At 42.1% G+C, this 14,378-nt stretch overlaps 1 protein-coding gene and 1 long non-coding RNA gene across 3 annotated transcripts in view; one reads left to right on the top strand and one right to left on the bottom strand.

Annotated features, from left to right (window-relative positions):
- The window catches only part of ZCCHC2 (zinc finger CCHC-type containing 2), a 72,623-nt gene extending 61,398 nt beyond the window's left edge, over positions 1–11,225 (top strand). For both annotated transcript variants that reach the window (XM_074944970.1, XM_074944969.1), the window contains 3 exons: positions 4,827–4,955; positions 7,960–9,459; positions 10,485–11,225. In XM_074944970.1, coding sequence (XP_074801071.1) covers positions 4,827–4,955; positions 7,960–9,459; positions 10,485–10,552 — 1,697 coding nt within the window. In that variant the 3' untranslated portion in view covers positions 10,553–11,225. The remainder of the gene's footprint in view (positions 1–4,826; positions 4,956–7,959; positions 9,460–10,484) is intronic.
- LOC141982681 (uncharacterized) overlaps positions 1–14,378 on the bottom strand; it is a 71,451-nt gene that overhangs the window by 850 nt on the left and 56,223 nt on the right. Inside the window, exon 4 of the long non-coding RNA XR_012638172.1 lies at positions 1,480–1,641. This is a non-coding gene — a long non-coding RNA (uncharacterized LOC141982681). The remainder of the gene's footprint in view (positions 1–1,479; positions 1,642–14,378) is intronic.

The raw sequence follows: 14,378 nt of genomic DNA, 5'->3' as shown, positions 1-14,378 counted from the left end.
CAAGCAGCATCAGAGTGCACCAAACAGCTGACAGCTCTCTTCATGGGGTTAGGCCTCCGAATAAATGCACAAAAATCAACACTAACACCAGTGCAAAAACTAGAGTTGATTGGAGCCTACCTCATTTCTCCCAAGGTGATGGCCTCTCTACCACAACGATTTCTCATCTTAACCAACCTGATCTCCACAGCACAAAACAGCCTGTAAGTCACTGCCAGGACTTGCAGCCATGTGGCCTAGTAGTTGCAGGCCACGATGTTTGTTGTCAGGCACACAAGACTACACATGCAATATCTACAAGCTTGACTCCAGAGTTTATATCCCAATGTAAAAAAAACACCTCACAATGCCAAGCAAAATAAGACTCCCTGCTCTGGCGGACACTACCAGACCATGTCTGTGCAGGGGTTCCTCTTGTACAAAATTCCCCAACCATGACCATCATGACTGACGCATCACTCCTGGGCTTGGGGGCACATCTGAACTCACATTCCATCCAGGGCCGTTGGTCCCCAGCAGAATCCCTTCTCCACATAAATCTTTTAGAAGAGGGGTCTCAAACACGCAGGCCACATGTGGCCCCCAGATTTATTTGCTGTGGCCTGCCAAGGTCTCTGCACCCCCACCCCATGGAGTTATTTCCTGTGGCCGCCAAGCTCGCCGCCCCCAGCATGCCACGTCCCCACTCCTCTGCCTACCTCCGGGCTTTGGCAGCACTTTCCAGGGGGGAGGAGCGGGGAGCTGTGTGCTTAGGGGAGGAGGTGGAGAAGAGGCGGGGAAGGGGTTGGAATGGGGGCAGGGAAGGGGGTGGGAAGAGGTGGGGCAGGGGTGGGGCCTCATGGAAGGGATGGAATGGGGTGTGGGGGGGCTTTATATCTTTATATGAAAAGGTGTCCGTGATGCAGCCCTCGTGCCAATGTACTAGTCCTCATGGGGCCCTCATGGTGATTTGAGTTTGAGATCTCAGTTTTAGAACTACAAGTCATTAACAACGCTTGCTCCCACTTCTTACTGATCATCAAAAACAAGACCACACAAGTCCTCACAGACAACATGGCATGCATGTTTTTCATAGGCGGGGGGAGCATTCTCACATTCCCTATGCAGAGAAGTGCTCTGGCACTAATGTATCTCACACAATATCCATGTCACAGCAGCATATCTACTTGGATGCCAGAACACCACAGCAGATGCATTAAGCAGGAACTTCTCTCAGGAACACATGTTCCAAAATGTTTTCAAGCATTGGGAGTTGCCAACAATAGACCTGTTTGCAAGTGCACAAAATGCCAAATGCCTGCAGTTTTGTTTCAGGGCAAGACTTGGTCCCCACTCTCTAGGCGATGCCTCCCTCATCCGGTGGAACACTCCCCTCCTATACGCTTTCCTTCCCATCCCGCTCCTAGCTCAAGTGATCCACAAGATCAGGCAGGATAGGTCCAAAGAAATCCTAATGGGCTCCATGTGGCCTCGACAAACCTGATACCTTTATCTTCTCAAGTTGGTGGTGCGTCCACCACGTATGCTCCCACTTCTGCCTCGTCTTCTGTCCCAGGACGCAGATCACATCCTTCATCTGGATCCCCAAAGACTCCACCTCAAAGCATGGTTACTCCGTGGCTCAGGATCTGAAATGACATGCTTTGACAGAAGTACAAAACATTTTGTTAAACAGCCACAGAACAACCACCTGTCACACATACCTGCACAAATAGAGACGATTTGATACCTGGTGCCAACAAAAACAGATTCTATCAATCTGTCTCCCTGCCTATAGTATTAGGCTTTGTTACAAAATCGGGCCTCTTCATGAGCTTAGAGTACATCTCTCCACTATCACAGCGTTCCACCATAAAGTAGATGATTTATCGCTCTTTGCCCACCCACTCACCAAATGGTTCCTTAAAGGCATCGTCGACCTGGAAGTGCAGAATCCTACTCCACCATAGGACCTCAGCCTAGTACTTCGGGTCCTCACCAACCCTCCATTTGAGCCCATGGCAACGTGCTCTCAACTGCACCTTTCCATGAAGCTAGTGTTCCTCGTGGCCATTACATCTGCCAGATGGGTGGGAGAGTTGGGAGCTCTCATGGCAGACTCACCATACACAATTTTTTTCAAAGACAGTTTCCCTGAGAATTCCCCCCCCCCTTCCCCCACCCAGTTTTTTGCCTAAAGTCACCTCAATCAGCCCATCTATCTACCGGCATTCTACCCCAAGCCCAACGAGGTATGGCACTCCCTGTTACATACCCTAGATGCAGGCAGGGCAATAGCCTTTTACATCGAACTAAATCATTTCGTAAGTCCCCAAAACTATTCGTCTCAATTACTAAATGATCCAAAGGGGACGCCATATCTAAACGGAGGCTATCCAAATGGATTTCAGATTGCATCAAACTGTGTTACCATCAACATGACTGGCAACCCCCTGCAGAGATTCGCACAGATTCCACCAGGGCCTTATTGGCTTCCACAGCGTTCCTTAACATTCCTATTATGCCACTACATGCATCCGATGAAGTGGGTATTCACCCACGAAAGCTTATGTTCCAATACGTCTGTTAATCTATAAGGTGCCACTGGACTCATTGCCGCATTCCCATTACGGACTTCTGTAAGGCTGCAATGTGGACCTCGGCCCACACATTTAAGCAACATTATGTATTAGAACAACATGCAACCTCTGATACTTCAGTCGGTCCAGTTCAGATTGTCATGGCATGAGCTATGGACAAAAAGGTCTGTCCTTGCTGATAATAAGGTATTGATACCACCTAGTGGCTGAACTCAGTCCTGGAAGAGGCCTCAAAGTGTTGAGGGATACTTGGTTGAAATAATTCATTCTTGAAATGCTATAGACTTCTATCTTGGGTCCTTTTTTCAATCTGTGTGAGCATGCTAAGGGATGTTTTGATCTGCAGTAAAATGTTCTAATGAAGATAATTACTTGTGTCCTTTGTTAACCCAACTCTACACTGTGGTGACTGTCTGGCACATATTTTTGTTTGGATAAGAGAGAGGTGATTTAAGTTTTAACCCCGATAAGATTCAGGTAATATCCTGTATTTGAATATTGTGGTGTTTTGAGGAAATGGCAAGCAGTCACTTAACACTGTAAATTTACATGGTGTTTTATACAGCATGATTATCTGCTCTGGAGAGCTTATTGTTTAAGACTGACAATATATATATCAAGAATTCTGTAAAGGGAAATTCTGGGGGATTTTGGTGAGAACAAGTAGGGAGGCCAGAGCAATGCCTCTGACAGGTTCAGAAGTTAAGGCATGTCTGAATTGTTCCTTTTGTATGGAAGTCCATAATGCAGTAGTATTCTGGAGGAGCAATTACCATTTGAATGTTGCCTGACAGGGACCTTAGCCAAGGTGATAACCAAATCGCAAGTAAACAAATAAAGCAATTTGCTTCTATTTGGAGTTGTTGATTTCAAGGTAATAGTTATAGAATGTGCTTGCCTGCTTGTTGCTTAGCATATGGCAAGAAAGCTGGTCGTGTCTGCCCTGACTTTCAGTTACTTAAGGTGAGATGGTCACTCGTATTCTTCCCAAACATTTGTGATCAGCTAGGTTATATTTGCACATCATACTGAGCTGCATCTGGAATGGGCTCAAAGGCAGAGCTATTGCAGCTCAGTCTGTGAAGAATGTCCTTCCTGAATGGCATGCTGGAATTCCTCTGTAGCTATAACCGGGTGTGGTCTAAAAATGTTCCGTTTAGGTTGGTAAAACTTGACCACTTTTTCTCTTTCATGACATCTCCCATCTCTGGTCTTTGGTTCTTGTTTCTAGTCTTGCCATGCCATTAGTTAGTTATGTTGTAGCTTTGTACACTGTCAGATACTTCTGAGATTCCACTTGAGGATCTTATTTTCAGTGACCAGAGCAGCAAATACTGACCTTTATATCTAAGAGAATGTTAGACTACCTTGGTTTTTCAATCTCATTTGAGTGAATACAAAATTCTCACTCCCAGGAAGTCTGCTTGCACTTGGTTGGGGAAGATGGGTGATATGATCTATCACAGAGGTGGCCAACCTGAGCCTGAGAAGGAGCCAGAATTTACGAATGTGCATTGCCAAAGAGCCACAGTAACATGTCAACAGCCCCCCGCCAGCTTCCCTGCCCCCAGTGTCTCCCACCCACCAGCACTGCCGATCAGCACCTAATCCTCCATCTCTGCGCCTCCCACCCGCTGCGATTAGCTGTTTTGTGGTGTGCAGGAGGCTTGGGGGGAGGGTGAGGAGGAGGAGCAAGGGCGTGGCAGACTTAAGGAAAGGGTCGGGGGTCTTGGGGGAAGGAGTGGAGTGGAGTGGGGCCAGGGGTTGAGCCGTGAGCACCCTGTAGCACATTGGAAAGTTGGCGCCTGTAGCTCCAGCCCACGAGTCGGTGCCTATACAGGGAGCTGCATATTAACTTCTGAGGAGCAGCATGTGGCTCCAGAGCCATAGCTGGGCCACCCCTGATCTATCGTGACTCGGTTCTACTACATATTTAACTATTAAAACTCCCCAAGAAATTGAACTTTCTCCCAGTAAGTCTAAGGTGGGGAAGTGTGTGTTTGGTTGAAAGTCCCCCTGACAGTATATTTGATAGCAATTCAAAAGAGAGGACATGATTGATCTACTGCAGTTCAGCAAAGGACACCATTTGACTGAGCATTTATCCTTTCTTTTAGTTCTTTTGGAGATTATATATATATATATATAAAAAATTAATCTGAACTAGCAGGGCGTGAGCAATCCAAAATAACCCAGCTGCCATATAGTGTGATACAAAATAAAAAGAGAGGTTCTTTTTATTTTTAGATCTGAATTTGGACGTTGGATCTGGACGTGACACATGTGGAGAAACATCTTCAGAGAGTTACAGTTCTCCTTCTAGCCCACAACATGATGGGAGGGAAAGCTTTGAAAGTGAAGAAGAGAAGGACAGAGGTTGGATTTGTGCAGTGGTGTGCGTGTGTGTGTGTACTTCGGACACCTCAGTAGGGCAAACATTGAGCTTGACCACTTTTACTCTGGAATGCTCTACTGACGGTCTAATTTAATCTTTATTCCTATACTATATTTATAAGTAGTGTAACTGTGATTGCATCCGTCATATATTTGATTACTGCATTGCCAGCTGGTCAGGATTCAGGTTTTCACTGCTATTTCAAAACCCTGTTTTGCAATGTTAAATAACTCTCAATTTTAGGTGTACTCAATTTACCAATTGACTAATTTTATGCCTCCAAGAAAACAGTGCTCCATAAATTTCATTAAGGTTTTTCCTCTTCTTTTTAAAACACCAAAGTTATATTAACACTTCTGACACTGTACTTACATCCAAGTACGCATGTTTGTGTTGATGGTAGAGAGTACCTAGGTGATACATTTTGTGGTATTGATTCCTGAAGGCAAGAAATGTTAATCTTTGCTTTGCAATACTTAACTTGTACCCTTCATTTTATACCATTATAATAACCCCTTGACACATATGCAGTCATATGACAGTAGGAAAATGTGCTTTATATACTTTAATTAGCAACATCATTGGAAGACACAAGCTGTCTATTTACTGTGAAGGAGTATAGTGCATGTCGCATGTTTCCAGAAAGCAGTGAACAAACAATATATCTCCTGCACACAAAGTTCTGTAACAAGTTAAGGATCTACTTTCAATAATGCGACAACATTTTGGCAGTTTCCAAAGCTTGTTTAACTGTTAAGGATTTCCTTGGAAATTACAAAGTTATAGGAAATGCAATGAGATGATGTACAGATATCGCATTTGTTCACTGCTGGCTTAAGGTGACTCCATAATCTGTATTTGAAATAAGTTTTCTGGAGAATGTTCTGCTGTCTGCCTTCCTGAGAGGGGCTATTTTCAAAAGCTTTTAAAAATAGCTTTGAATTTTACTTCAGTATAAAACATACAAAAAAATCCCCAAGATAAATATATTGCCGTTAACATATACCCCAGGAAAAAGGAGCAATGCTCAGCCTTATACCAAATATACAAAATCCCCCCATTGAGATTCCGCTGTAAGATTCCAAATGTGCGGCACGATTACACCTTGTCATGTTTTCAGCTGTAACATCTCTCAATCTGATAAATCAAGAAAAACTTGCCGCACTTCTTTTGTGTGTGAAACTTTTCATCTTCTGTAATTTTGTATGTTTACTTGTAAGAGACTTAGCGCTCATCCCTGCCTCATGCTCCCTGCATAGCATTTTCAAAACTCTTCCCTGTGTGCCTCGTAATTAGCCCCACTCAGTGCCTTATCCTCTTCTTCTACGTTCAGCTTCTTAAACATAAAACCAAATGTGATGTTGACTGAGGATATATGCAGAGTATATTGTGGAGCTGGGCAATGGAGGCAGGATGAACACAAGGCTGGGTAGGAGCCAGGGTTGGGAAGGCGACCATGAGGAGTAATGCATGGTGGCATAAGCTGTATAGGAAGGACTCAGCTTTTTTTTATGCAGACACTAGAAGTTGTTCTCATGGTTTGTTCCTTCTGGATTGCCTGGCTTTCCTTTGGTTAAGGCAGACAGTCTTAGTTTTTAGGTTTCAGAGTAGCAGCCGTGTTAGTCTGTATCCGTAAAAAGAAAAGGAGTACTTGTGGCAGCTTAGAGACTAACAAATGTATCTGAGCATAAGCTTTCGTGAGCTACAGCTCACTTCATCGGATGCATTCAGTTGAAAATACAGTGGGGAATGCATCCGATGAAGTGAGCTGTAGCTCACGAAAGCTTATGCTCAGATAAATTTGTTAGTCTCTAAGCTGCCACAAGTACTCCTTTTCTTTTTAGTTTTTAGGAACACTGTCAAGGTAAAAATCATTGTGTATATCTTTAAATATCCCCTACCTGAGTTGATAAAAGACTAAGGTATTAACGTCTTAATTTATTTTTCACCATTTACTTACATTTTTTATTTGCTCTGAATGATGGACTAGTGGCTTTCATGCACTTAATATTGTGTTGGGGCTCTTAACACTTAAGAAACTTGGTTAAATACAAGAAATGCTTTCTTTGAAAATTGAGAAGACACATGAAAACACCTTGGTTTTTTAAAATGTAGCAAACCTATTGTGTATAAATCTCAGCGCTAACCATATTTGTTTGTTTTCAGTGCTGTAGATCAGTGGTTCTCAATCGGGGTCCAGGGCCCTCTGTTTCAGGGGGTCTGCCAAATATGGCCAGTGTTAAACTTGCTAGAGCTCAGGGCAGAAAGCCAAAGCCCCATCGCACAGGACTTCAGCCTGGGGTCCCAAGCCCCACCACCCAGGGCTGAAGCCAAAGCCTGAGCAACTTAGCTTTGATGGGCCCCCTGTGGTGTGCGGCCCTGGCCAATTGCCCTGTTTGCTGCTCCCTAACGCTGGCCCTGGCTTTTACATGCAGAAAAACAGCTGTGCCACAGCTAGGCTGTGGAATTTTTATAGCATGTTGGAGGTCCTCAGAAAGAGAAAGGTTGAGAACCCGTGCTGTAGATTACTTGTATTTGACAGTGCAGTAGATGAAAATGTTTTGACTGTCCTAAAAGCTAAAGGAGCAGAAAAGTTGTTTAACTATACATGGTGAGTCTGAGATCTTTTCTCCTCTTCCCCTGCCACCTGTATTTTGAGAATTGTACCAGCTGGGGGCATAGTTATTTCCCATCTTTCCAGGTGGATGGGAGTAGCTTAATTTATTCTGTGCCCTCCACTTATACATATGGATACAGAAGTCACAAACACAAATTAGCAAGTGGATTATTTGGTGTAAGCAAATAATGGAAAGCAAGGCAGATATGCCTCTAATTCAAAATCAGTCCAACCCAAGCTGGAAAGGTGGATAAACAGTCTTTAATTTATTCTACATCAAGATGAAATAACACTTATTTGTGCCTTTAAAATTCAGTAAACCTCAAGTTTGCATTTTTAGTTTTTCACTAATGCTTTATCTTCAACAGATACAGACAGCAATTCAGAGGACTCTGGGAAACAAAACGCAGGCAGGTTTACTGTTTATGGTGCTGTCAGTCCATCGAACATCAAAGCAGCAGCTGCTCAGATTTCTTCAGTGAGTAGCGAGAATGGAAGTATTTCAGAGGATCCTTTAAATTCAAAGTTTCAACATATTTCATTTATGCCTGCCTTACACTGTGTGATGCACAATGGTGCACAGAAACCTGAAGCTGTAGTTCCACCACCCATATCTGCTGATGGTAAAACAATGGGAATGCTTGTTACCACTCCTGTCGCTATATCGCCAATGAGAGAATCTGCAAATTCAACTCCAGTTGGAATAGGGCCAATGACTTCTGGTGAATCTGAAAAACGCCTTGAGCTGTTGGCTTCCCCTCTACCAGTACCATCTACTTTCCTTCCACATTCTGTACAGCCTGGTAGCCCAGCTTTGCACTTGGCAATACACAGATTGAAAATACCCTCTTCACAGGGATCGTCTGAAAATTGCACAGTTAATGGACCACAGCAACCAACAGCAAACTTAAGCATTGGCTCACCAAATACTGCCTTTATCCCAGTCCACAGCCCAGGTAGTTTTCCAGGATCCCCAGTTCCTAATACAGATCCCATCACAAAACCTGCATCCCAAGTGGTAGGACTGAATCAAATGGTGCCTCATATTGAGGGGAACACCGGAGCAATCCCTCAGCCTACCAGTCTAAAGGTAGTTCTTCCCGCAGCTGGTCTTTCAACAGCACCTCCACCAGCTTCCTATACTTTGCCAGGCACTCCTCATGCTACCAGTGTGTTGCCCAACCAGAATACAAATGTGCTGAACTCTGTAGCAACTTCCACACCACCTCAATCAGCTGGTTTAGGTGTTGGTCAGATCCAGTCAACTATTCCCCCTGCAATACCTACCCATACCCCAGGCCCTGCCCCTAGCCCAAGCCCTGCTTTAACACACAGCACTGCGCAGAGTGACAGCACATCCTATATAAATGCTGTTGGAAATACTAACACTAATGGGACTTTAATGCCTCCACAGCAGTTGGGGTCTGGGGCTTGTGGTTCTTGTGGACGTAGATGCAGCTGTGGGTCCAATGGAAGCCTTCAGATCAATAGCTATTTTTATCATAACCCTATTCATGGACAAGTCTACAGAGTTCCACCTTTCTTCACTCTGCCATCTCTTTGCAATGGCAGCTACCTCAACCAAGCACATCAAAGCAATGGAACACAACTTCCTTTTTTCCTGCCTCAGACTCCATATGCAAATGGACTGATGCATGACCCAGTAATGGGGAGCCAAGCCAACTATGGTATGCAGCAAATGGCAGGATTTGGGAGGTACTATCCTGTATATCCAGCACCTAACGTAGTTGCCAACACAAATGGATCGGGGCCCAAGAAGAATGGGAATGTTTCATGTTACAATTGTGGTATAAGTGGACACTATGCGCAGGACTGTAAGCAGTCATCCATGGAGGCCAATCAGCAAGGTAATCATGATAGCTCCCAACGGACTTGCTTTTGAATTTACTAGTTTCTCTTTACCTTACTGACCATGCTGTTTCTGTTCTTGCAGAAAGGTGTGTGCGTGTGTGTTTGTATAAATGTACGTTGTGCACTAGTGGTCTGCTATAAAACCGCAAAGAGGCTTATCTAGGCCCAATCAAACACTGGGGGAAATGGAGTTCACAGGTACTAAACTAAATTTTGAAGGGGTATGAAATTCGGTTAGGAAATCAACCCATCTCTGTTCTAAATTGTCATTCTTTTCTCTAGGCTTTTGGCAGTATTTTCAGACTTGCATGCTATTAATGTCAAGTCTTCCACTCCCTTTGATGTTTTGGTAGAATTCAGTTGCAAAAAGGATTGGAAATTGTCAGGTACTATATACAATACATGGCTTGGATTTCTAAAGCATGTGAAGATTGAGAAAACAAACTGGTCATTCTGATGTATTTTTTACCTCTGCATAACCAACTATCCTCTGTATAACCTATTTTATGTAGGTGGGATTTGTTTGACTTCTGAGACAGTTGCAGCAAAAAGACATTGAAATAAGACACTAATAAGAAATCAAATTTTAACAAGTGACTTCGGTTTTATAACTTCCATCCTCTTTCCATTCAAAAAAAGAGGGGGAGAAAGTGTTTGTACCTGTAGAACATTAAATACATTTTTCTTCCATCAGTTCCTTTCTGATCCTCAGTGTGTGTCTGTTCTGACCTTAATCATGTTTGCCAAACTTGAACAGGAAAAATTAGTCTTGGTGTTTGGGGGTTGCTTTTACTTTGCATTTTTCCAGGGGAGGTAGTATCTTACATTTTTACGTTGGATTTCTTTTATGCTGACACTTCATCGTTTTTCATCTCCTTGATGAAGCTTGAGCCCTCCTTTTAAATAAGATTGGAGAACAAGATAATGCCTTTTGAAGAGCATGTCCATTTTGATACCTTGTAGTGGTTTGTAATCTGTTTAATTGTAAACAGTGACTTAGTAGTTCTCTTTCCTGTTTTAGGCACTTACAGACTGAGATACGCACCTCCCCCTCCCCCTTCCAATGATACGTTGGATTCTGCAGACTGAAACAAGTAAACATTGCCTACATAACAAACTGAAGTTTGGGGAATTGAGAGGGAGGGGGAATGTTTCCTGAGGTCTTGCATTTGGGATATTCCTGGTTTTATATTCTTTTGGAATTTTTCATTGCTTTTGCACCTCTGTTCAATACAAAAGAAGAAAACTGAGTCCCTGATCTCCTGGTTCTGCAAAAAGCTTGCATAATGCATGTAACTCAAACACACAGCCAAACAATCAAAAGAGCATTTGAACCATACTTTTGCACTGAAGACTTGAGACATGTGCAATGTTTACTGCATTTTTTAAAATGTCCTTTGACCTCCGACATCACTGGTGGAGCAGCCATATGGTTGAAACAAGAAACTTGGTCATGTTCCCTCATAATCCCGCCTCTTCTGTCCCACCCCACTCCACCCCCAGCCTGTTCTCCTTATGCTGCTGTTTTTGTTTCTCTCCCACCTTCACTGTGTGTCCACATGGTTTCATTGGACTGTATGAGTATTTGGCAGTTTGTAGAGGATTTGTCCAAACTATAGCAAATTGTTATGCTCATGAATTATATGGGGAAATTGTTTAGTCTTCCTGTGGGGAGCGAGACTAAAGACTCACAGAATAGTGTGTATATGTAATATCTTGTTACTTACACACACACACACACACACACACACACACACACACACACACACACACACACACACACACACACACACACACACACACACACACACACACACACACACACACACACACACACACACACACACACTCTCTGGGGTCCAGAGTGAATGAAAATACTTCAAGTGGGAAGGGAATGAAACACTGTGGACTAAAACAGATTTATGAACGTGAGCAAGCTTAAAGTGAAAGATCTTATTTCCATTGTAGTGTTTTAGCCTGATTGCTACAAGAGACAAGGGGCGGGGGGATGGTATGAATGTTGTATTCCATGTGTTTGCATTTCTGATGAAAGCTGACAGTGAGTCCTTTTTTTAAAAGCTATTCTACTTCTGTGTCAACACAGAATGAACATTACTTGATAGATTTTGATTTGATTTTTCCCTAAACTATCACAGTGTTGCATTGTATTTAGAATGTAAATGGTTTATTTCAGTCTGAACAAAAGTTATGGTTTTCTACAAAATAGTCAGGTATTAGTATTAGGACTGGTCTACCAAATAGCAAAGTCACTATTTTATAATAATTTACCACTATGCGTGATTATGGTATAATGTGAAAGACTGAAATGCGTGTGCTAAGATGGTATTAATCATGTTGGTGTCATGTCAGTAAGTTTAATGCTGCTGTATTTTTATTTTTAAAAGCCAATATGTACTAAATTGCTTCCAGGTAATATTTGATTTCCTAAAGTGCACTGAGGTTATCTGGAAGATTGAGTGAATTTTTCATGACTGCTATATTCAACACCGATGAACAAATTACCACTGTATATCCATAGGTTTTTGGCATTCCTCACAGTTCATAGCAGAAATGAAAGATTTTTTTTTTTTTGAAGTAAGATACTGGTATGCAGGAGAGGGACAAAAGTAAAATTGTATGGGAGTTCAGCTGCCTAATTGCTAAACAAAAACTTGAAGAAAAAAAGCTTGATTTACTAAATGTCTTCATAGGTAGCATTTATATTTATAGCACCAGTATACATTTTTCCCCCTTGGGGTGGGGTAGGGTAGATGAAAGCTTTAATTTAAAAAGAAAAGAAAAAATAAGTAGTAAATGGAAATTATTTTGATTAAAAATATTTTATTTGATCTGGGTATTTTTGGACCGCATTATTAAATGAATTAACTGCATTTGAGTTTAAGTGAGGGTGTTAAAGCACCAATGGACTCACATTGTGAATTACCTGCCAGTTGTACTTTATGGAACTTATTTTATGATTTAAAATACTGTACTGTAAATAGGAGGTATGTTACCTTCTCTTTATTTGTATGTTTACCATATACTTTGATATTTGAAATGTTATGTACTGGAAAGGTCACTTATATTTCTAGAACAGATTGGATTTTATGCAACCTTTCTTCCTTGAATTAACAGCAATAAAAAAGGAAAAAAGTGTCTATCTGCAAGTACTGTACTTTATCGCTTATAACAAAATTAATTAAAGTGGTGCCCTGCTCCTATTATGTTGTTTTTTAGCAAGGTACTCCATTGGCTGGAAAGTGGCATAGGTTGGACCATTTTGTTAGCATAAGTATGAAGTATTTTGTTTGACTAGTTGAGTTAAGAACTTCATGTCCTAATTCAGGGCCATGATATCTTGGACTGGGTAAGTGAACTATTGGCCACTATGAAACACTGAATTATGAAACCAGATGAAGGTATGAGGTGATGTGGGGCAACAGTGGGTTAAAGCCTTAGCTGCATTTTACTGCGATCTCTAAGTCTAGGCTCTGTTGGCCGCATGTCTTGGGCCTAGGGTAAGCCCATGTTCTTATATGCTTTGTTGGTCCAAGTGAAAACTCCGAGTCCCTAACACACTGGAAAAATCAACATACCCAGTCATAATACCTGGAAGGTGAGCTGTCTTCCTGTCATTTTCTTCATTCTGCTGGGGAGAATAGAAGGCAAACAGGCCTGCAATGGCTGAAAATCCAAGCCTCTGCCAAGTGGCACTTCTGTTAATTCCTTAACAGGATAACTTGTTGGGCAGCTGTCTTGGCCTAAGTAAAAAATGGAAGGCGGCATGCTCACTCTGTCACCTGACTTCCCTTTTTCATATCCAGAGCTCCACAGTTCCAGGGTTTAATAGCAGCTTTAAAATCATACACCTTGTCTACACTAGACAATTAAGTCGACCTACGTTAGCTCAACCTACAGCCACTGCAATAATTACTGCAGGTTTTCATGTCCATGCCACCCTCCTTCTGCCAGTGGAGGCGTCCTCACTGGGAGCACTTGGACTGACAAGTGCCGCCAGTGGCGAGGGTGGCGCACAGCCCAAGCTGTCAAGCATCCGATGAAGTGAGCTGTAGCTCACGAAAGCTTATGCTCAGATAAATTGGTTAGTCTCTAAGGTGCCACAAGTCCTCCTTTTCTTTTTGTCCTATATAAATGGCTTTAAAAAATGCTATACAAAAAGCAGGTTATTGTATTGACATTGAATAAATCATTTAAGTTGGTACAATACAGTAGCTTAATAGCTTTAGTTGAGTGTATTGTAGCTGCAATGTCCTTGATTCCCTAGCTTTGGAACTCTTCCTAAATGTAAAATAGTCCTGCTTTATCAACTTTTATGCCCTGCTGCGAGGCATTTTTTTCCTCCTAAATTGGAGGACTTTGGTTGCCATTTGAAGATCAAGTATGCTTAAGCTACTGAGTAATTGAGTTAAGGGGGGTCCTGGAGTAATTAATGCATGTTAGGAACACCTAGAACAAAGACTAGGCATGTGTAAATTGAAAGCTTAACGTTTTTTTACAAACTTTTCTAATAAGACACTTTTTCTCCAACTGTTCTGATTGGAATGGATTCCAGACTTCTGAAATACATCTGGTTAACATTGTAATGCTAATATGTTTCAGTGGGAAATCTAGAGTTACTTTTATACAGTAATGCATAATTATGCTTTGCTTGTTTCCAACATCTTTCATCCTGACTGGATCCTGAAATTCTTTACAGCGTATACATAGACCCCAGTGCTGAAATGTGGTTATGCAGTATGGACACACAACCTTAGTTTTTAAAATTTCATCGAAAAGTCCCTATTATAATCATTAAACTTCATGGAACTGATTATTAGCTTCTGGAGGAGGAAAGGTTGAATCAGCTCTGAGACTTATACTTCTAATAATTTCTAAGAATTAATTAGACCATCAA

This window comes from Natator depressus, chromosome 2 (genome assembly GCF_965152275.1).
Source record: "Natator depressus isolate rNatDep1 chromosome 2, rNatDep2.hap1, whole genome shotgun sequence".
NCBI classification, from domain to species: domain Eukaryota; kingdom Metazoa; phylum Chordata; order Testudines; family Cheloniidae; genus Natator; species Natator depressus.
Note: the sequence above shows the minus strand (reverse complement) of the source record. Positions and strands in the feature narration are given on the sequence as shown.